General features: G+C 48.1%; 1 protein-coding gene across 2 annotated transcripts in view; it reads left to right on the top strand.

The window, feature by feature from the left end:
• The first annotated feature begins 355 nt into the window (after positions 1-355).
• The window catches only part of LOC133750211 (exportin-6), a 123,467-nt gene continuing 100,482 nt past the window's right edge, over positions 356-23,340 (top strand). The window contains exon 1 of one of the 2 annotated variants that reach the window (XM_062179667.1): positions 356-848. In XM_062179667.1, coding sequence (XP_062035651.1) covers positions 846-848 — 3 coding nt within the window. In that variant the 5' untranslated portion in view covers positions 356-845. The remainder of the gene's footprint in view (positions 849-23,340) is intronic. The other variant, XM_062179666.1, reaches the window with a different exon arrangement.

The following is a 23,340-nucleotide window of genomic DNA, read 5'->3' as shown; positions in this document are numbered from 1 at the left end:
TTTGCAGAATGAATGAGCAAGCGAAGCGAAAGAGAAACCACCCCTTTACTAAGATGGCCGCCATTGGCTCCCTTTACCAAGATGGCCGCCAGGCCCGCACCGCGGGCGTAAGGGCGGAGCCACAGGAGGCGGGGCCAGCGGGAGCCGTCAGGTGCCGCCCCGCCCCCCGCCCGGCCCCTCGTCGATTCCGGATTGGTCCGGTTCCAGCGCCGCAGCCCGGCGGCCGTGCTGTGGGGCCGCCCGGAGCTAGCCACTTCCGGCGCGCTAGGGCTGTTGGTCGGGGGCGGCCGCGCGGCGCGAGCGGGCGGCTCTGGGGCGGGAGCGCGCAGGGATGCTCTGGGGGCTGGCGGTAGCGGCCGTGTGGGCTGAAGCGGTGAGGACAGCGCGGGCCTGTGGGCCTCTTCCCTGAGCCGGCCGCCCGGGCCGTGCCGCGCCGCTGAGGCCCAATTCAGCCTCCGCCCCTTTAGCCTCGGGGCCGGGCCCGCCGGCGCCGCCTCTGTCCGCGGCTCCGGGGAGCCCCTGCCTGGGCCCGTAGCCTCCCCGTCTCGGGGGTCGGGCCCGGGCGGGGGGCCCCCGAGCTGGTGCCCTCGGAGCCCCACTTCCTGCTTGTTCAGTTTCGTTGGGGAGGGGCGGGAGGGTCTGGATGAATTGTCCCGGGGACCCCCGATGAGGCGGACCGGGAGGCCTTGCTCTTCTTCATAGAGGGGGCCCGGGTGGGAACGGGGTTGTGTCTGCACGGGCGGGGGACTTCCCGAGCCTGCCGGGACCATGACCTGAACTGTGCGAGCGGGACGTGTCCGAAGCCCACGAACCAGCTCACCTGAGCCGCCGCTCCCCCGGCCAGCATGGTAAGTGGGGTGGGAGCCGGGGGTGGGGGGCAGGAGTGGGCCCCGGAGCTGCTGAGCCATCGCTTCTGCCTCCCGGGCGGGGGAGAGGCGCGTGCCGAGGCTGGCCGGTGACACATGCGTGCAGGGTGTGCAAGCCCCGGCTCTGCGCGCCCATCCCCCCCCCCCCCCCACCCGCGGGGTGGCTCGGGACTGCCTGGGCCTTTGCATCTGCTGGGGGGGGCCTCTCCTGCCGTGCGGCTCGTCGTGACAAAGGCTAGGGTTTATTTCTGGCCATGCCCTGTGCAGAGTGAGTGGACAGGGCATTATTTAGTGAGCGCATCAACCCTTGTGTTCCTAAGTGGGGAGACTTGAGGCCAGTCGGGGACAGGTGACACTTGAGTGACAGGGGCAGGATTTGAAGGGAGGCGGTGCGATTTCGGAGGTCCTGTTATATAGAGCACGCAGAGCTGGACCAGGTTATAACTGGGGGACCCGGATGACTCAATGGCAGGGACCTCCCCTCCTCCCAGGCTGCTGTGTGCGGTGGCCTTGCACCTTGTAGGACCAGGGACAGTCTCCATCCTTCCAGACTTTGCTCGCCTTGCTCCCTTCACGGTTGGCTCGGTTGGCTCTCACCTCTGTTCAGCATTTGGCTTTTTTGTAATTGGGATTGTTTTCTGAGCCTTATCGGCTGCCCTAGACTGAGCCCTCTGCGAGATAAAATTGTGTGAATTGGATCTGCCCTGGCTCTTGGCCCACGGCAAGCCCCACCATTGCTCAGCCTGTTTGAACACTTCCGGGGACAGAACGGTTCTCAGGGCCACCCATTTTGTCCCTACCCTGTTCCGTGGTGTGGTAGAGAAAAGGTTGGAGTTCGAGCTCATGTGATGCAAGTGCTCAGGCCAGTGGATTCTCAAAGCGTTGTTGGGCCCTGTAAGAGGCATAGCCGGTGTTCTCAACCAGCTGGGTAGAAGACCCCTGTGATGCGTGTGTGTGTGTACATATGCCTTACATAGTCTACACACACACACACACACTGTATGTAGTAACAGTAGTTAAGCTCTTTGAATTCCAATTTCCTCTTCTATGAAGCGTGGAGATAAGAAGTTTGCAAATTATATTAGCATTCAGCGATTGATGAAAGTAGTACTCCTTCTTTCTTTATTTCCACCAATATTTTTTGGTTTTGTTTCCGAACTGTAGAATATGGACAACACAGGATGTACGGTTGTAAGTGTGTGAACGGTGGCGTTACGTGCAGACGTGTTGCCCGCAGTCGCAGTCACGCCCGCCGTCCGTCTGGCAGTTGTTTCATTCCACAAAAGTGTGCAGTTCTGCACCTGCACCCGCGAGACCCTCTCCCGCAGGCCGTGTCAGCCACCATCTTTACTTTCTGTTTCTCTGCATTGGCTACTGTAGGTGCCTCACGTCATTGGCAGTATTCGTCCTGTGGAGGCAGGCCGATTTCGCTTGGCATAGCGTCTTCAGGCTTCATCCGTGTCGTAGCCTGTGTCAGCATTTCCTGCCTTTTGAAGGCTGAATTCCATTGTGTGTACGTGCCACGTTTTGTTTATCCACTCGGCCCTCAGTGCGTTCCGGGTGCTGTGAGTGTGGGTGCGCAGGTCTCCTGGATGCCGGGCCCTGGGAATGCATCAGAGAACAAGGCAGGACCCGGTGCTCCCCTTGGGAACTGAGAACTTTGCCATAGGACCCTCCGACGAAAGTTTGTTGGCTGAACTAGCTGAGGTTTCCTGTATTCAGGGTTCACTTGGATTGGCAGTGACCTCTTACAAAATCATTATTTTGTTAGGGAGCGAGGGAGCGTGTGAGCACGTGCAGGAGCGTGCATACGTCCGTCTACTGGCTCACTCCCCACATGCTGGCAGCAGCTGAACTCCATCCCGGTCTCCAAACTTGGGTGTGCTGGCAGGGCCCTAAGTACTTGAGCCACCACCTGCTGCCTTCCAGGGTGTGCATTAGCAGGGAGCAGAGCAGGGCTGTAACTCAGATACTCTGGTATAGGATGTGGGCATCCTAAGTGGCATCCGTGCCAAACGCCTTTCCCAGTTGCTGAGTAATTAATTGTAAAGTTGCTGACTTCATGACCTCCGTGTACATTTTTTTTTTTTGGAGGTAAGTTTGAAGTCAAAGTTTTTGTAACCTAGATCACATTTACATACACAGCAGGTGGCTACAGTGTGTGTAAAGTGATTATGATGGTCATTGTTTGTGTGTAGTGCACAGGGTCTGGGGTTTGGGTGGGACACACCTTGCCTGTCAAAGGCAAGGAAGCCATTGTCTTTTTTTTGTCTCTCAGGAGGAGGGTCTTTTCCCTGAAATCACAGCTATTTGTGCATTCCAAGAACTTTTTTCCTTTCCATTGCTTACTGCCTTAATGATTTATCTTTTTTTTTTTTTTAATGAGGTGGCTTCTAGAGTCTTTTTTTTTTTTTGACAGGCAGAGTGGATAGTGAGAGAGAGAGACAGAGAGAAAGGTCTTCCTTTTTGCCGTTGGTTCACCCTCCAATGGCCGCTGCGGCCGGCGCACAGCGCTGATCCGAAGCCAGGATCCAGGTGCTTCTCCTGGTCTCCCATGTAGGTGCAGGGCCCAAGGACTTGGGCCATCCTCTATTGCACTCCCGGGCCACAGCAGAGAGCTGGCCTGGAAGAGGAGCAACCGGGACAGAATCCGGCACCCCGACCAGGACTAGAACCCGGTGTGCCGGCGCCGCAAGGTGGAAGATTAGCCTGTTAAGCCACGGCGCCGGCCTGAGTCTTTTTTTCCTTAAGATTTACTTACTTATTTGAGAGTCAGAGTTATAGAGGGAGAGACGGAAAGATCTTCCATCTGCTGGTTCATTCCCTAAATGGCTGCAACAGCTGGAGCTGGGCTGATCTGAAGCCAGGAGCCTGGAACTTCTTCTGGGTCACCCACATGGATGCAGGGGCCCAAGCACTCAGGCCATCTTCCACTGCTTTCCCAGGTGCATTGTCAGGGAGCTGGATCAGAAGTGGAGCAGCCAGGACTCTAACTGGTGCCTGTATGGGATGCAGGCGGAGGCTTAATGTACTGTGCTACAGTGCCGGCTCCAACAGTTTTAAAAGTATTAGTTGGCATAAATTTAAGCCTTTTTGAAAAAAGTTTATTTTTATGTATTTGAAAGGCAAAGTGAGAGAGGGGGCAGGGGGCAGGTCAAGTCTCCCATGTAGGTGACAGGGACCCTAGGACTTGAGTTGTAACCTACTACCTCCCAAGGTACATATTAACAGGAACCTGCATGGGAAGCAGAGGCGCGATCCCATCCCATGCACTCTGACGTGGAATGCTGGTTTCCCAAGTGGTGACTTAACCACTATGCTACAATGTCTGTTCAAGTTTCAGCCCCCCCCCCCTTTTTTTTTTTAAAAGATTTATTTATTTATTTGAAATTCAGAGTTACACAGAAGAGAAGCAGAGAGAGAGAGAGAGAGGTCTTCCATCTGATGGCCCACTCCCCAATTGGCTGCAATGGCTGGAGCTGCGCCGATCTGAAGCCAGGAGCCTCTTCTGGGTCTCCCACATGGGTGCAGGGGTCCAAGGACTTGCGGCATCTTCTGCTGCTTTCCCAGGCCACAGCAGAGAGCTAGATCAGAAGTGGAGCAGCCCGGTCCTGAACTGGCGCCCATGTGGGATGCTGGTGCCCCAGGCTAGGGCGTTAACCCGCTGCACCACAGTGCTGGCCCCAAGTTTCAGCCCTTTTGGTATCATCTTCTTAAAACTTCAACTCTACTAAGACTTGAAAATGGTGTAGCATAATGAAAACTGTTTATTAAGCATTTTTGATGTGCTAGCTGTTTTTCATTACTGCTTTTCCTTTTAGTTACTCAGTATCATTTAACCACACTAACCTGGCTAGGTTATGTGATTGCTGTTACTGTCAGAGGGGAGATTGACAGACCTGCTTAGGATGCCTGTTGAAGGAGTGGTGGGGCTGGCATGGAACCCAGGGTGCTCCACTCCAAACCCGTGCTCTTCCAAGTCGCTGTGCTGCCTCCTGGGAAAGAGGATCAGGAGTCTGCCGTCTGGTATGTGTCTGAGAGATGGTGGTGGCGTAGGGAGGATGGGGAGCTTGCTGTAAACCATGTTTCTTTTTAAATATTTATTTTATTTATTTGAAAGAAAGAGACAGAGTGAGAGATAGATAGATAGATAGATATCTTCCATCTGCTGGTTCACTCCCCAAGTGGCTGCAATGGTAGGAACTGTATCCTAGTCTCCCACATGGGTGGTAGGGGCCCAAGCACTTGGTCATATTCCACTGCTTTCCCCTTGCCTATTAGGGCGCTGGGTCAGAAGCAGAACAGCTGTGCATGGGACTAGTGCTCCCATGTGGGATGCTGGTGTCGGTGGTCTAGTCTGCTTCTCCACAGTGCCACCACCACTAGGAGAGATCTTGACCTGTGAAATTTAGAACTAGTTAAAAAAGATTGGTAGGTGCAGTACAGAATGAGAACAGCTGGGTATACCTTAGTTCATTAAATCATCATTTTGGGTTGAATTCCCACGAGTTCTTAAGTGGTTTAACAGGTTAGAGGTTCCCACTGTTTCTCTGAAAAATTGCTACTTAATATTGAATGAGCCATTACTTAATATGGAAATTTTGTGCAAAATTGAATCGTTGCTTAAATTGGCATTTCTTTTTTAGTTGCTTAAGCAATGCATTGATTATAAAGGTTTTTCTTTTTAATGTCATCTGTAACGGAGGCAAGGTCAGATCTTAACCTTGGCCACTCATAAGGTGTGTTCCGTTGTCCACCATGCTTTAGGAGAGAGGTAGTGTAGGGAGGTGGCAGAGGTTATGAATGTCAGTGACATCCTTAGAGATGGGGGAGACAGTTAAGTATTGAGAAATGACTTTACTAGCTTTTGAAAAAATTAGTACATGCCTTATTCAGACGATGAAATTACCTGGTAAACAAAAATCCTTGTTAATGTGGTATGGAAAAGTAATTCTGTATACTAAACCAGAGTTTTTTAGTGTCTCAGTTTAGTTATTTGTGAAGTAATTTGTTGACTTCCTGCTGTTAAGCTTAAAATCCTAGGTGCGGGGTTCGGCGCTGTGGCTTAGTGGGTAAAGCTGTCAGCTGCAGTGCTGGCATTCCATGTGGGTGATGGTTCGATTCCAAGCTGTTCCACTTCCAATCCAGCTCTCTGCGATGGCCTGGAAAAGCAGTAGAAGATGGTCCAAGTCCTTGGGCCCCTGTACCCATGTAGGAGACCTGGAAAAAGCTCTTGGCTCCTGGCTTTGGATTGGCCCAGCTCTGGCCAATGCAGCCAATTGGGGAGTGAATGAGTGGATGGAAGCCCTTTCTCTCTCTCTCTCTCTCTCTCTCTCTCTCTCTGCTTTGCCTTCTCTCTCTGTGTAACTCTTTCAAATAAATAGATTAATTAGAAAAAATCCTAGGTGCTGTGGTTATAAAAGTTTACTAGTTAATATATATATAGGGCCCAATATATGCCAGGCATTTTACATATACTAATCCTTTACTTTTCCTAACAACACCAGGAGAGAGAAGCTATTTGTATTTCCCATTTTACAGATTATGCTGTTCAACGCACTGAGAGATTAGGCAGTTTCACGTGCAGCCAAGTGTTGAAACTGGGATTCAGTCCCAGGCTGTCTGGCTCAAGAGTCAGTGCTCTTAACTGTTAACGCTTTTGGGCTAATGTTGCCCCTGCCCTCTAGGAGCCTGTTTAGTGGGGAAAACAAGATGGATTCTGATAGATACGAGAGACTGTGATAGGGCGATAATGGTACAGAGCTGGTACAGAGAATGCAGTGGGACAATGGGAGGAGAAGGGTCAGGGAAGGCTTCCCAGGACAGGGATTCGGGTCTTGCAGGAGGATAAGGAAGAGTTTGAGAGTTGGACAAAGACAAACAGGGCCTTCCAAGTGAAAGTTGTTTTCAGATAGCTATGAAGATCAGATACACATCAGTAAAGATAGTAGAAAATAATAGATGTCAGATGAGAGTCAAGGAAGGAACTTGTTGTGCGCTTGGGGCTTTCTAGGACTTTTTGTGCTCACATACATGCACGCAGTGCACAAATGGGCTCTTTTTTCCCTTCAGAAACCTTGGCTCTTACCTTCCTGGCTGGTACGGCCCATTTCTTTGTTCCTCTTAGCAACAAAACTCCAGGAAAGAGTGGTCTGTACCTGGTTCTAGTTCTCACTTCCTGTTCTCTCTTAAGTGTAGTTGTCAAGGTCCCTCCCACCAATTGTTGTGAAACCCACTGGTTCGCTCTCAGGCCTCTCTTACTTGTTCTGCACTGGACAGGCTGAACTTGTCTGTTCCGTGAAGCCTTTCTTAGCCTGGCCTCTGGGTGACTGGGATGTGCTCCTGCTTTTCCTCCCATCTCACTGGCATTCCTTCCTCATTCCACTGATCTCTGGACAGCTGAACTGCCCTGGGCCTTAGATGCGGGGCACTCTTCCAGGCCACCCGTTAGCCAGGAATTGCTGGTGCAGACCTTCATCTCCAGCTCCAGGACAGCCCACTCAGACTTGGCTTTTCAGACCTGTCACTCACACTGTCACTGTAGGATTGCATCTCCCGGGACTCCGCCTTTTGCGCTGTCTACTACAGCTCCCTTAGCCTCTTGCCATTCTTCAGACAACAAGGTGTGTTCCTGCCCTGAGACTTCGTCCTGGCTGCTGCTCTGCCTGGACTGTGCGTTGTCCTAAGAATCTGTGTGACTGAACCTTCTTGAAGCTTTTGCAAGAGTCACCTCTCTCCCTCTGAAAGGCAGAGGCAGAGGGAGAGGGAGATCTTTCATCTGCTGATTCACTCCCCAAATGGTGACTCACTCCCCCAACAGCTGGAGTTGGGCTGATCCAAAGCCAGGGAGCCAGGATCTTCTTCCAGGTTTCCCATGTGGGTCCAGGGGCCAAGTATTTGGGCCGTCTTCCACTGCTTTCCCAGGTGCATTGGCAGGGAGCTGAATCAGAAGTGGAGCAGCCGGGACTTGAACAGGTGTCCATATGGGATGCTGGCACTGCAGGCAGCAGCTTTAGCCGCTATGCCACCTTCCTCTCTTTAAACTTATAATTCCACTTCAGGTGTCTAGTCTCTTGTATCTTGCTTTACTTCTTTCTGTAGCATTTATTATTTTTTACTATTTTATATCCTTAATGTAACTTTTTTTAAAAAACTTTTTTTAAAAAAAAGATTTATTTATTTATTTGGAAGTCAGAGTTACAGAGAGGGAGAGATGGAGAGATCTTTCGTCTGCTGGTTCACTGCCCAAGTGGCCACAATAGCCGTGAAAGTCAGAGTTAGAGAGAGGGAGAGATGTAGTGATCTTCCATCTGCTGGTTCACTAAGTGGCCACAATGGTTGGGGCTGAGCCAGGCCAAAGCCAGGAGCTAGGAGTTCCCATGTAGGTGCAGGGGCCCAAGCACTTGGACCATCTTCAGCTGCTTTTCCCAGGCCATTAGCAGAGAGCTGGATTGGAAATGGAACAGCTGGCACACCAACTGGTGCCCATATTGGATGCCAGCATCACAGATGATGGCTTTACTGCTATGCCACAGCATTGGCCCCAATGTTATTCTTCATTAAAATTTGTTTTTATTTATTTGAAAGGCAAAGAGACAGAGACAGACACAGAGAGCTGTCTTCATCTGTGGGTTCACACCCCAATTTCTGGCAATGGTGAGGGCAGGGCCGGGTGGAAGCCAGGAGCCTGGAACTCAATCTGGGTTTCCCATGGGGTGGCAAAGACCCAAGTACTTGTACTGTCACTTGCTGCACTGGCTGTACAAGTGCACATTAGCAGTTAGCTGGAATTGGAAGTGAAGCTGGGACTTGAACCCAGGCATTTTGATGTGGGAGTGTGGGCATTTTAACCACTGTGCCACATACCTGTTCCCAGTCAATGTTATTTATGCAGTCTATTTTTTGTTGTCTCCTTCTGCTAAAATATTAGCTCCATAAAGCTAGGAATCTGTTTTGTTCACTGATATATCCCAAGAGTCTAGAAAATTCTCAGCGGAGTAGACAGTTAAACTGTGATACGAATGCCGTGCAGGCCTGGGGTGTTCAAAGGGGGATTTGGAGGGAGTAAGTGAAGTTCTCTAGGATGTACAGAAGTTGTAAAGAGTGTATTTCAGAGGACAAGACTGAACTGCATGTGTGAAGTTAAGGAAGCACTAGATCGATTGGTTTGGCCTTGGAGGTTTTGTGAAAAAGTAGCTGAAGAGAAGATTTTTATTTTTTTATTTAAAATATTTATTTTCATTTAAGAGGGAGAGAGAGAGGAAAGACAGAGAACAGAGATCTTCTGCTGGTTCACCTCTCAAATGCCTGTAACAGCTGGGGCTAGGGCTTGTATGTGAGGGTGGTTTGTAAGTAGATTATGGTCTCTAATACTGCTCTGGGGAGTTAAAGACAGTCAGCCCGCCAGCCATGTGTAGGTTAGATTGATGGAGGAAACTAGCTATGACACCATTGCCCGGATGGATGTGACAAAGGCCCGTTCTTCGGTGTGGAGAGGAAAACTTGAGCAGGAGAGTTATAAAACTCAACTGACTCCCGAGGTCAAGGATGAAGAAAAGGGAAACACTCAAGTGAATTTTAGTAGTCTTTACCTTGGCATCTGGGAATAGTGAGGGAGTTTTAAATAGTTGCTGATTTGGATTTGGTAGGTTTGGAGGAGGTAACAGGTAAAGAGACTGATGGCACGAGGTCACCAAAGACGGGCCAGGTGCTGATGACTTACAGGATTGGACTGGGGCAGTTGGTGCTGTGCTGACATGAAGCAGCTGATACTGGGCAGGACAAGGATGCTGACACTTGTAGGTAGTTGAGTTGCCAGCATGTGTGTCCCCGTGAAGGAAGCAGTGATACACCATCCTGTAGAGCAGGTGTCGTTGCTGCCCTCTGCCTTCCCACTCCCTCTCTCTTTGCAGTGTGTTGCACACTGGTTTGTCTTTACCACTTTTCTTACTTGAACCAGTGCCCAAGTGGGATGCCTGTGTTGCAGGCAGCAGCTTAACCCAGTGCACTACAGCGCTGGTCCCTTCACCACTTTTCAAGATCACCTGTGACCTCGCCTTGACTCTGCTTGTGGCCCATAGCAGCTGCCTTCTCCTTTTGTTTTCCTGAAGCCCTTTCTTGGCTCCCTTGCCTTCCATGATATTATTACTCTCTTGCTTTGATCTCCCTTAGTCTTCTTTCCCATGGCTTGAGCTACGCCCTGACTACCAAACAGAACTAAGCCTCCTTCTCCAGCCTTGGGTATCTACTTAGGTGTCCTATAGGCATGAAATTAAATGAATCTAGACCAAATCTTGCCTTAGGTCAGTGCCTCCTCCCTTAGTTTTAGTGCCTTAGTTTTGTTAATGACCTTATCCACCAGACTTGCTAATGATAAGCTTGAGTCATCTTGAACTTCCTCTCCTCCATCAGCACGCCCTCCCCCTGGCACCCCACCAGACTTGTTGATGCTGCCCTGACTCTGGCCTTTCCCTCCATTCCCACTATTTGGGTCAGGCTGGCATTGTTTCTCTTTCTTTTTATTTTTGTTGTTTAAAAATTTATTTATTTATTTGGAAGAGTTACAGAGAGAGGGGGAGAGACAGAGAGATCTTCTGTCTGCTGGTTCACTCCCCAAATGGCTGCAACAGTGAGACTGGGCTAGGCTGGGGCCAGGACCAAGGAGCTTTATCCAGGTCTCCTATGTGGGTGCAGGGGCCCAAGGACACATTAGCAGAAAGCTGAATCAGAAGTGGAGCAGTCAGGACTTGAATTGGTGCCCATATGGAATGCCAGTATTGCAGGCGGTTGCTTAACCCATTATAGCACAATGCCGATTCCTGGCCTTATCTTTTGCTTTGACATTTGATGTCTTTCCTGGGCTCTGACTTCCAGGTTTAATTCCACCAGTCCATCTTCTGTACCCCTGCTTCTGTGGGCTACCTCAGAGTTCCGGTGTGAGCATTCCACTAGACACCAAATCATTCAGATTAGAGGGCCTCCATTGTCAGAGACCAAGTTTTTTTTTTTTTTTTTTTTTCCTTAAGATTTATTTATTTGAAAGGCAGAGTTAGAGGGAGAGAGGGAGAGAGAGAGGTACCTTCCATCTGCTGGTTCATTCTTCAGATGGCTGCATGGGGCAGGGCTGGGACAGGCTGAAGCCAGGGCCAGAAGCTTCTTCCCCGTGTTTCTTGTGGGTTCAGGGGCCTAAGCACTTGGGCCATCCTTCACTGCTTTTCCCAGGCCATTAGCAGGGAGCTGGATTGGAAGTGGAGCAGCCGGGACTCGAACTGGTGCCCATATGGGAATGCCAGCATAGCAGGTGGCTGCTTTCTGCACCATGCTACAGTGCTGGGCCCAAAGACCAAGTTTTTAATTTTTTTTTTATTTTAAAGATTTTTGTTTATTTATTTGGGGGGTAGAGTTACAGACAAGACAGAGGGAGAGACAGGGTGAAGGGTCTTCCATCCTCTGGTTCACTCCCTACATGGCTGTAACAGCTGGAGCTGCACCGATCTGAAGCCAGGAGCTTATTCCGGGTCTCCCACATGGGTTCAGGGGCCCAAAGACTTGGGCCATCTTCTACTGCTCTCCCAGGCCATAGCAGAGAGCTGGATTGGAAGTGGAACAGCTGAGACTTGAACTGACGTCCATATGGGATGCTGGCGCCTCAGGCCAGGGCTTTAACCCGCTGTGCCACAGTGCCGGCCCCAAGGCCAGGTTTTCATCACAACAGAATAGTGACAGGTGCAAGGGTCGTGTATTTTCTTTCCTTTTTTTAAAAAAAGATTTATTTATTTGAAAGTCAGACTTACACAGAGAGAAGAGAGGCAGAGAGAGAGAGAGAGATCTTCCATGCGATGGCTCATTCCCCAGTTGGCTGCAATGGCTGGAGCTGCACTGTGCCGATCCAAAGCCAGGAGCTTCTTCCAGGTCTCTCACGTGGGTGCAGGGGCCAAAGGACTTGGGCCGTCTTCTACTGCTTTCCCAGGCCATAGCAGAGAGCTGGATTGGAAGAGGAGCAGCTGGAACTAGAACTGGCACCCATATGGGATGCTGGCGCTTCAGGCCAGGGCCACAACACCGGCCCCGGGCCATGTATTTTTCACAGTTTCACTTCTAGATTTCTCAGTAGGGGTGGCAGTGATTTATTCAATACTTAAAATGGATTTATTTGGACTATCTTTTAAAGACTTTCCAGATTGTGTCTTCTTGTCTAGCCACTCAGTCCCCTTGCATATTTCTCTGCCCTTGCACATGCTGTTGCCTCCCTGTGCTTGAATGTCCTTTCCTGCATTTTTGCAGGTAAAACTTCCTCCCAGTTCAAGGTCACCATAAATATCATCTCTTTAGGCTTTTTTTTTTTTTTTTTGACAGGCAGAGTGGACAGTGAGAGAGAGAGAGAGAGAGAGAGAGAGACAGACAGACAGAGAGAAAGGTCTTCCTTTTGCCATTGGTTCACCCTCCAATGGCCGCCGTGGCCAGCGCGCTGCGGCCAGCGCACCGTGCTGATCCGATGGCAGGAGCCAGGTACTTATCCTGGTCTCCCATGGGGTGCAGGGCCCAAGCACTTGGGCCATCCTCCACTGCACTCCCTGGCCGCAGCAGAAAGCTGGCCTGGAAGAGGGGCAACCGGGACAGAATCCGGCGCCCCAACCGGGACTAGAACCCGGTGTGCCGGCACTGCAAGGCGGAGGATTAGCCTAGTGAGCCGCGGTGCCGGCCTCTTTAGGCTTTCTACCCACTAGTTAACATACATCATTTTTGGTGATGATTGTTAGGGTTTTTGCTTTTGTCGTTTTGGTTTATTTGTGTTTATTTTATAAGAATGACAAGACCACATTCTTGTAGAGTCAGTTTGGAGGTTTGAGGAGCAAAATATGAAACTTCTGCCTCCTTTCCTGCTCCCTCCTCACTCCTGCTCCAGGCCTGGGGAGGGCAGGCCTAGTTCTTGCTGTTCAAGAGTCCTGTCTTGGCGCATCTCGGTGTCACTGCTCCTCCAGTGCTAGGTGAGCATTCGAGTGATTGGAAGAGGCAGGAGTGAAAATGACTCGAGAAGTTCAGGATGGGCCCTTGAGGATAGTTAATGGTCATAGGATATTTGGTGAGTGATAACACTGGAGGAGAGGATGAATAGAATAATCTCCCTATTTTCCCCAAATCCACGCCATCAGAGCTCAGCTAGCATTTTTTCTTCCCTGCAGCAGGTGAGCCTGGGGAGCCAGATGGATGTATGCTGTGTAGATGGAGTGCTTGTGGGCAAGCTCCAAAAACTGCTGCTGGGAGAACTGCTGGGGCACAGTTGGGAGTGGGGGGTCAGGTGGGGTGCAGCGGCGAAGGGAGCGAGGTGGAAGAGGCTACTGTATGTTGTATGATTCTGTTTTTTTAAGATTTATTTATTTATTTGAAAGGCAGAGTTACAGAGAGGCAGAGAGACAGGGAGAGAGTGAGAGTTGGGGAGAAGAGAGAGAGAGAGAGAGAGAGATTGATTGATTGATTGATTGAGGTCTTCATCTGCTGTTTCACTCCCCAAATGGTTGCAGCGGTTCTGAAGAGCCAGGAGTTTCTTCCAGGTCTCCCACATGGGTGCAGGGGCCCAAGGATTTGGACCATCCTCTGCTGCTTTCCCAGGTGCATTAGCAGGGAGCTGGTTTGGAAGTAGAGCAGCCAGGATTTGAACCAGTGTCCATATGGGATGCCAGTACTGCAGACAGCGGCTTTACCCGCTACGCCACAATGCTGGCCCTGTATAATTCTGTTATGTGCTAGCCGTTGCTTAGGGGACCTGATGTACACTGCACATGGAACCATGGGAGCTCTCGTGGCTACCTTGTGAGGCAGGTGCTGTGTTCCCGTTGTATAGTTATGGAACATAAGGGCGCAGTGGCTCAAGGAGGGTGGTGATAAGTTGCTTGTTCAAAATTACAAACTGCATTGACAGAGCCAACATCCAAACCCAAGGTTCCAACCCCACAGCCGGTGTGTTTCTTCTTAACCCGGATGCATATTTACCTACAGTGTAGCCCAAACTGGATCTAGTGTCCCATGAAAACACTGTAGCTAGCCAGTCAGTCTTAAAACTACTCCCCAAAATTGCCACATGGTAGAAGGGGTCAGATAGTAAGAGTTTGCTAATAGCAAATGAAAAGATTGTGATCTCTGCATGTCCTGGAGTGTAACAGAATAGTCAGTGTGACTCTTCAGGCTAAACACTTGCTCCCTGGCTGGCGCTATGGCATAGTAGTAGGTTAAGCCTCTGCGGCACCAGCATCCCATATGGGCGCTGGTTCCAGTTCTGGCTGCTCCACTTCCTATCCAGCTCCCTGCTAATGCGCCTGGGAAAGCAGCGGAAGATGGCCTAAGTCTTTGGGCCCCTGCACCCATATGGGAGACCCAGAAGAAGCTCCTGGCTCCTGGCTTTGGCCTGGCCTAGCCCCGGCCATTGTGGCCATTTGGGGAGTGAACCCGTGCATGGAAGACCTCTTTCTCTGCCACTGACTGTCCTCTGCTGTAGCTCTGACTTTCCAAAAAAAAAAAAAAAAAAAAAAGTCTACTCCCATGTCAATTATTGATTCTACCGCAGACCTTACTGAGTGTCACCATTGTTAAGCCTGCATTCATTTGCGTGTGTGTGGTTCCATGAAATTTATTCCATGGGTTGAGTCACGTAATCGCCACAAAGCCTAAAACTGTCCACTCAGTACTCCCTCCTACTCCTCCCTCTTTGTGTTTGTAGTTCCTTTCTCTCACTCCCAGCAACTGCTCTTCTGCTCCCCAGCCCTCTAGTTTTGTCGTTTTGAGGTTACAAGAATGTAGACTGCAGTGTGTGATCTTTTTGTTACATTTTAAAATGTGTTTATTTGACAGAGCAACAGAGAGGGAGAGACATATCTTCTATCCACTTTTTCACCGCCCAAATCTCTGCCACAGCCAGGTCTGGGCCAGGCCAAAACCAGTAACTGGGAACTCCCTCAGTGTCTCCCATGCGGGTGGCAGGGCCCAGCACTTGGACCATCTTCCTCTTTCTTCCCAGGTGCTAGGAACTGGATCAAAGCCGGAGGCTGAGTAGCTGAATTGGCATTCTGAATTTTGATGTCAGTTTTGCAAGCTGTGGCTTAGTCTGCTGTACCCCACGCTGGCCTGCAGTGTGTGATCATTGAGCTTCCCTTCTGTCATCAAGCATCATGCTCTTGAGATCTATCCATCTTACATGAATTTAATAGCAGACAAGGAAACAAGTGAAACTGAAGACTTTGCTTCAGTAATTATTAGCTTCTTACAAATCCCCATAGGAAAAAGATTATGAAAAACATTAAGATAATGGTGTCACTGACATATATGTGACCTTGGTACTTCCTCTTCCTCACTTTTATTGTTTTATTTGTCAGTGTCTTAGAGCATTTATAGTCCATTTTACAACTACAATTTTCTCAGTATTTAACATCTTATATTTTCAAGGATTCGGTGTTCCCTGCTGATTCTTTAACTATGGCTTTTCCCAAATTGAGTTCTTTGATTCATTTTCCTGTTGGCTGGATTTTATTGTCAGTTTTTATAGAGTACTTTATTTGATGAATTAGGAATGTTTACCTTTGTATTTTGAAGGACATAGTGGCGAGGTATCATGTTCTTGGATTGTATTTGCTTTCCCTCTGATTTTGTAGACATTTTTTTTACTGTCTGCGATTGAGTGTCCTGTTGAGTCTTCTAATCCATTTAACATTGGTTAGCTGATCATTTTTCTTTCAAAGGAGTTCATGATTACTGTTACTGTATTTCCTGGAATATTTTGTGTTTTAAGAATGTGTGTTATTCTTACTGATAAATAGTAGCCTGGCTAGGTATAAAACTCATCATATAAACATTTATGGATTCTTGGGTTATGAAGACATTTCTGCATTGCTTCTTGCTGGTGAATGGTGACTTTGAAAAAGCCTGGATAGTCTAATTCATATCATTCTACCTCTGTTAGAGCTACCTTGCCTCTTCTCCCTGGTTGCTCAAGAAATCTGTGGTGTTGATGCTAAGTACAGTCAAGATAGCTCTTAGTGTGGATCATTTTTTATTAGTTTGCTCTGGAATTTGATGTGCCTGCCTTAATGTATTTACCTACTTTCCTAGTGTTCTTACAGAGTTCCAGTGTTACTGTAACTTCAATCAGTAGTATAGCGAGCAAATTGATTATATGATTGCATACTTTGTAGCCTAAATTTCTAGAAGTGGAATTGTAGAATAGTAGATACATTAAAAAATGTTAAGATGGTGTTAGTCCTCTGAAAAGGTTGTATTCCTTTATCCTGTCATTAGTGGAAAGGGTCCTTTCCCCCACCGGGGCCCACATTGCTTAAACCTTTTACTGTGAAAGGTGAAACCGCACTTCAGGAATTACAAGTGTAGTCCTTCAGTTATGAGAGAAATGGAGCATTTTTTGATATTTTATTGCTGAGGTTTTTTCCCCTCATGTCAGCTGACCATTCTTGGTCTCCTGATCTTTGTGCATTTTTTATGTTGGGTTGGCCAACAGTCCTTTTAGATTTTAGAATGTTGCTGAGAGTGAGGAGGTGTGGAGTAGCTTGCATGTTTGGTTGAGCAGTTGCAGGATGATTCTCACACGTGGTTTTAGCCAGAATAAAAGCCACTGGTGGGTCACGTGTACTGGTACAGTGAGCTTGAGTGCAGTTCTGAGCCATCACACGTTTACTGAGAGGTAAATTGTCTGATGATCCATGTGATTGAGCTGTAATTGTCTCTGCTTTGCTTCACGTCTGTCTGTCTGTCTTAACACAATCTAAGAACTTTTTGGAAAGACAAGCTTAACTGTAGGAAGGCAGTTCCAGTGCCAGAGGTTGTGGAGCTTCCTGTGAAAGCACTTCCTTGTCGTTGTTTGTCGCTTGGTTCTGTTAGCCGTGTTCAGGAACCTGAGTGTGGCTTGAACGTGTGAATGGCTGCCGTGGAGTAGCTTCATGGAGTCCAGCAGCCCTGCTTAGGGTTTCTCTGAGCTCTCCTGCAGCTGCCCTGATGGCAGAGCGGCCTCCTGTCTGATGGAAGGGTGCTGCCTCTCCTTGGGACATGGTGTGTAGGAGCTCTGTGTCGACCTGAAATTTCTTGAAAAGCTTGGGCTCTACCTTAAACTTTTATTTGGAAGTTAGTAGATATTCTTACGGGACCCCCTCTTGTTCTACTGCGGGGTACCTGGTCTGTGTCTGAAGCTCTGGACAGACGTCCTTCCCTGAGTAGTGCTGAGCGGTCACATCCTGTGTGTCTGCTTGTGTGCAACACTTCTTACAGAGAGAAAATACTTGACGGTGCTTCAGAGGCCTCAAGGAAATAAAATGCTTTGAGACACAGTGAAGAGCCGCGCTTTACATCTGTAGTGAACACACTGAAAGTTTGGAGTTGGTCGCTTTCACTGGGATAATCAGGAGACTCTTTGATATTTAACACTTGTATTTTTGAGGATTTGTTAGTAACTTCAAAGTCTTTGAAAAATTACTTTGTTATTTTTGAAAATCTATGACTGTGTTGCCTTCTCTTGTCTGGAGCAAGTCACTAAGGGGACTAGCTTGGGGGCCTAGCTGGAAGCAACAATTCCTAAATCTGAGTGCCATTACAAAAACTACTAATGATTTAGAGAACGTTGAAAGGACACTTACTGTGTGCTTCAGAATCTCCGTACTGGAAGGAATGGGATTTATGATTATCGACTTAAAGGGAGGGTGAGAGAAAGAAGAAGTGTAGTTGGTAAATTTGAGGGATCGGGACCAGCGCCATGGTGCAGTGGGTAAAGCCCTGTCCTGCAGTGCTGGCATCCCATATGGGCACCGGTTCCAGTCTGGGTTGCTCTGCTTCTAATCCAGCTCCCTGCTAATGCTCCTGGGGAAACAGTGGAGGATGGCCCAAATGCTTAGGCCCCTGCACCCATGTGGGAGACCCAGAGGAGGTTTCTGGCTTTGGATAGGCTCAGCTGTAGCTGTTGCAGCCATTTGGGGAGTCAACCAGTGGATGGAAGTCCTCTCTCTCTCCGTAACTCTGTCTTTGAAATAAATAAAAATAAATCTTTAAAAAATTGAGAGATCACTTGCAACAGGGATGCAGATAATTGGAAATTCGTTTAGTCTACCTCTTTGGATGCAAGGACAGAAAAGGGTGAAGAAAGTTCTGAAAGTATAACGTGGAGGTTTCTACTCTGTGGATAAGGAGGTGATTGCATTGCAGGGAAGTAAGTTCAGACATTGAACCTTGTAAGAGGCACAACTGTACTAAAAAAAAAAAAAAAGAAAAAAAAAAAACCCAAAAAACAAAAAACCCAAAAAACAAGGCCTGCTAAATTGGGTCTGGGAGGGTTGTGGAAGGAAAGACTTCCCGGAGGAAATGATGATTAAGTTGGGTTTCAGAGCGGCTGTGGGAAGTCACTAGCAGAGAGTTTGGGGCAGGAGCTGGAGAAGCAGAGGGCATTTTAGGCAGATGGAGTCCCAGATAGACACGTAATAGTGAAACAGCTCAGCGTGCTCGGGTCGTGTGTGAAGACGAAAGCTTTGAAATGTTGAAGAACAAGGCTCCCGAGAGGCACACGGGCGGTTTCTGTGAAGGCAGCTGCTCCAGGAAAGGCCCCGTGCGCTGTCTTGTAGTTTAGAAGTTACTCATCTGCATTCTGCACTCTGTTTTCAGAGAAAGACAAATGAGGGATTTATTTATTTTAAGCATCTTGATTTGAGATAGTTTTAGATTGTAGAAGAGTTGCGAAAATACTAGAGAGAGCTTATTAAAAAAAACCTTCAAGTAGCCAAGCTAAATTATTTATGACCCATAATTTAGCTCGCTGTCTACACCCTCTTCACTCTAGCACTGTGTAGTAGTTACCGTGAAGACTGATGCTGTCACAGAGGCACAGCATCGCCTGCTACCTCTGGTTTTGCTCAGTCACTGTGCTGCTTGTAAAACAGTTTGAACTCTACCATGGATCACTCGGTAACTGAAAAGACAGGAAATTAGCACTGTCTTATCAACCTCTATTGGCATTTTGGTTTGCTTCCTTCCAGTTTTTTTTGTTTTTTGTTTTGTTTTATTTTGTTTATTTAAAAACTATGGTTGAGGTCACACTGTAAATATGCTTTTTTTCCATCTGCCTTGTCCACTTAACATTATATTACAAGTAGTTTCAAAATCATTAAATACTTCATAAATATTTACAGTGGCTGTATAACATTGCATTGCATAGGTTCTTAAAGCAGTTACAGTGTTCCATTTTTTCATGGTAAATGATATGTGATTTATGTCTTTGCAAAAAGTTTTTTTTTTTTTTCTATTTTAGAGAATTGTCTTAGGATAGATTCCCAGAAAGTCCACAAGTATAGGAAGTTTTTGTTTTTTTAAAGAAACCTTTTCTTTTAGAAGTGTTTGAGATTTAATCTGAACATTTAAGGTACTTGATTACATATTTCCAAGAAATGTTATACCAATTTGTTCTTCCTGCCATCTGTAGATAAATATAATCAGCAGCTTTGGGTAATCATCTCTTGAAAAATAATTATTGTATTTGAAAGGTGTAGTGATAGACAGAGAGAGGAAGAGGGAAATGGGGAGGGAGGGAGAAAGAGAGAGAGAAAGATCTTCCATCTGCTGGTTTACTCCCTAAATGACCTCAACAACCAGGTCTGGAACAGGCAGAAGCCAGGAGCCAGGAACTCCATCCTGGTTTCTGCATGGGTGAAAGGGGCTCAACTACTTAGGCCATCATCTGCTGTCTCCCAGGTGCCTTAGCAGGAAGCTGGATTTGAAGTGGAGCAGCTGGGGCTCAAACCAGTGCTCTGATACTGGATGCTGTTGTTGCTAGTGGCAACTTAACTCACTGTGCCATAATGCTAGCCCCAACACTGGGTAATCTCATGACATTCTTTTGCTAATTTAATGGGTTAAAAAATGGCTGCTTCTTATTGGTCTTCAGTGTGTTTTTTTGTGTGTTTATATAGGAAAAGTTATTACCAAGTTAGACTTTGTCTGTTATGGGACACATCTCTTGTGCTTACTTTACTTATTTACTTCAGCCATCCGTTGTACATTAATGCGTCAGAAATGTGACAAAACATACTTTTATTTTTTCATCATAAGTTGGTTACTTTTATTTATTGTAGTAAAATACAAATAAAATTCACCATTTTAAAGTGTGTAACTTGTGACTTTAAGTACATTCTCCGTGTTGTGCAGTCATTACCTTTTGGAGCCTTTTCTTCCTTTTTTTTTTTTTTAAAGATTTATTTATTTATTTGAAAGTCAGTTACAGAGAGAGAGGAGAGGCAGAGAGAGAGAGAGAGAGAGAGGTCTTCCATCCACTGGTTCACTCCCCAGTTGGCTGCAACGGCTGGAGCTGTGCCGATCAGGAGACCTCCAGGAGACCTCCAGGTCTCCCATGCCGGTGCAGGGGCCCAAGCACTTGGGCCATCTTCTACTGCTTTCCCAGGCCATAGCAGAGAGCTGGATTGGAAGTGGAGCAGCTGGGTCTTGAACCGGCGCCCATATGGGATGCCGGTGCGTCAGGCCAGGACATTAACCCACTGCACCACAGCACCGGCCCCTTAGAGCCTTTTCATCACTCCAGAGGGAACTCTGTGCCCAGGAAGCAGTCACTCTGTTTCCCCCTCTACCCAGCTCCTGACAATCAAATCTGCTGGAATATGCTCATAAATCAAAGCATATAATATATGGCCCATGGCACCTCAATAGTTTCTATTTATTGTTTTTTTAAAGATTTATTTTATTTACTTGAAAGGCAGAGTTACAGAGAGAGAAAGAGAAGGAGAGCGAGAGAGATACAGAGACAGAGACAGAGAGCGATAGGGAGACTGATCTTCCATCCATTGATTCACTCCCCAAATGTCTGCCATGGTCAGGGTTGGGCCAGGCTGAAGTCAGAAGCCATGAGATTCATTCAGGGTCTCCCACCTTGTTGCAGGAACCCAAGCAATTGAGCCATCTGCTGCTGCTTTCCTAGGCGCATCACCAGGGAGCTAGATTGGAAGTGGAGTAGCTGTATGGGATGCTGGCATCACAGGCCATGGCTTAACCTGCTGTGCCACGATGCTGGTTTTCTCCCCTGCCCCCAGTGGTTTTTAAAAACTGTTTACTTGAGAGACTGAAACACACACACACACACACACAGCTGTCATCTGCTGGTTCATTCCCCAGGTGTCCAAAACATTTGGAGCAGGAACACAATCCAGGTCTCCCACATGGGTGGCAGGGACCCAATGTTTGAGCCATCACCACTGCCTCCCAGGGTCTGCATCAGCAGGAAGCTGGAGCCAGGAGCTGGAGCCTGGAATTGAACTCAGGTACTGTTGCTGAGTTTTCTCCTGTTGAGGTGGCACCACCAGTGTTGTCAGAGGGTGCAAAGGGTCTTTTCAGTTCATCATACTTGGTGTACAGTTACGAAGCCCAGAAAGAGGGACCAGCCATGCTGGGAGAGGGGGGACTGCAGGAAGTTTCACAGAGGTGATTACGATGTCAAGGACTCCTGAGCATTCTAGACAGAGGAAATGACCTAGAACTGTTATGTGAAGGGCAGAGTGAGACTTTGGGTCTGGACAAGGCAGAGGGATGGGGAGTGTGGATGATGAGGACAGTAAATCTCAAGAGGCCAGCTGAAGGAGTGAGTCCATCACCCCTGGGGGTCAGACGACCACGACCCTGGGTGCTGGTGGTGATGGGGCTTATGGCGGAGGTGCCTGAGAGAAAGTGTACAGATTGCCTTTTAACAGCCATTTATCACCCAGAGAAAACTTTCTGGACTTGAGAGAACCAGAATCATAAAGCTGCTCTGGAGGGCTTTAGAGCCGGAGGTGTTTGAGCACAGCGGTTTCCTGTGCTCTGTGGCCGCAGGGTTTCTTGGAGAAGTCCCTGGTGCTAGGTTTGGAAATACACTCATTTTGGGGTTCCCCTCCTCCACTCTTAGTAATTAAGCAGAGTCTGAATTATATGGTGGAGTTCTAGGTAATTCTCTTTTGGAAAAAAAAAAAAAAAAGGAATAGCTTCTGCTTTTTTTTTTTTTTTGGACAGGCAGAGTGGATAGTGAGAGAGAGAGAGAGACAGAGAGAAAGGTCTTCCTTTGCCGTTGGTTCACCCTCCAATGGCCGCTGCGGCTGGCGCATCTCGCTGATCCGAAGGCAGGAGCCAGGTGCTTCTCCTGGTCTCCCATGCGGGTACAGGGCCCAAGCACTTGGGCCATCCTCCACTGCCTTCCCGGGCCATAGCAGAGAGCTGGCCTGGAAGAGGGGCAACTGGGACAGAATCCGGCACCCCAACCAGGACTAGAACCCGATGTGCTGGCGCCGCAAGGCGGAGGATTAGCCTGTTAAGCCACGGCGCCGGCCCAGCTTCTGCTTTTAGAATCAAAATTCTAGTCCCAAACCGTTATTTACTGTCTTAAACAAAGGCTGGGGCAGGTGGTGTCATCCTCCTTTTCTTTATTTGTAGCACAGGTAGACATTGGGCATTCTTAGGATCCCCTTTTTTTTTTTTTTTTTAAAGCAATCAGCTTGTTATGTGGGATTTTCATTTCTTTGGTTTCTTTCTTTGTTTCTTTTTAGAGCTTGTTGACTCACAAGTTAACTATGTAGTGAAATAGTGTTGCTCATTTATGGTTAGGGTTGCTCGAGGACTTTACACACATTATGTCATTTTTCTTCTCACATCTACCTGTGGAAGAGGAGTACTGTTGTAAGTTCACCCTGCAAGGGAAGAAGCTTGAGGCTCAGAGAGGTTAAGTAGTTTGCTGAAGATCATCCAGTGCATGCCCTTCATTTTCTGTTAGGGCATTCCCAGGACAAGGAGGCCCAGCTGCCTGTTGGGGCCTCGAAGGGGCCGGCTGGAATGGCGTGGGATTTCTAGTCCTTCCTGACTTTGGGCTGGCATCCCTAGATAAGGAGCAGAGCCGAGATGTGAAGTCAGAAGCAGCACTTCTCTCCTTCCCTTTAGCCTAGCAGGACCTGTTGATCAGTGTGGGAAGATACATGGCCCTCTTCTAGGCTTGCTGCCTAGGGGAGTGAAGGCTGATGGGAAGTGGTGGGGAGAGTCTTCTCCTGGTTGTACAGGATGTGAGCAAGGCCAAGGTTCCTAGCAGGGCTGGGTAATTGGGCAGGAGCCAAGAACCTGGTTTGCTTCTCATGTGGCGCTGTCTCCCCCCCCCAAAAAAAAAAAAAAAAAAAAAGCTGCCTTCTGCTGTGCACTGCTACTGCTTGGCCTTTCTAAGCCAGTGCATCAATAAAGGGTGGAGGAAGGGAGCCATGTATCGTTCTAGTAGTGTAGTTTCCATATTGTATAGTTCAGCTCTGTTTGAAATCATAGTTTAGATTTAAAAAATTGCATCAACTAGTGGGACCATGCAGAACTGGTTGTTTGCCAGTGTCTTCTCCCTTGGTGGCCAGCAGTCATCTCTGGTGATGGGAGGAACGGTCAGAACCCTTCAGCCAGGAAGAGCCACTTCCTACTGAGCTTAGATCTT

The sequence above is a fragment of the Lepus europaeus genome, chromosome 21 (genome assembly GCF_033115175.1).
Source record: "Lepus europaeus isolate LE1 chromosome 21, mLepTim1.pri, whole genome shotgun sequence".
Lineage (NCBI taxonomy): Eukaryota > Metazoa > Chordata > Mammalia > Lagomorpha > Leporidae > Lepus > Lepus europaeus.
The sequence above is the reverse complement of the archived record's forward strand: the minus strand, read 5'-3'. Positions and strand labels throughout refer to the sequence as shown.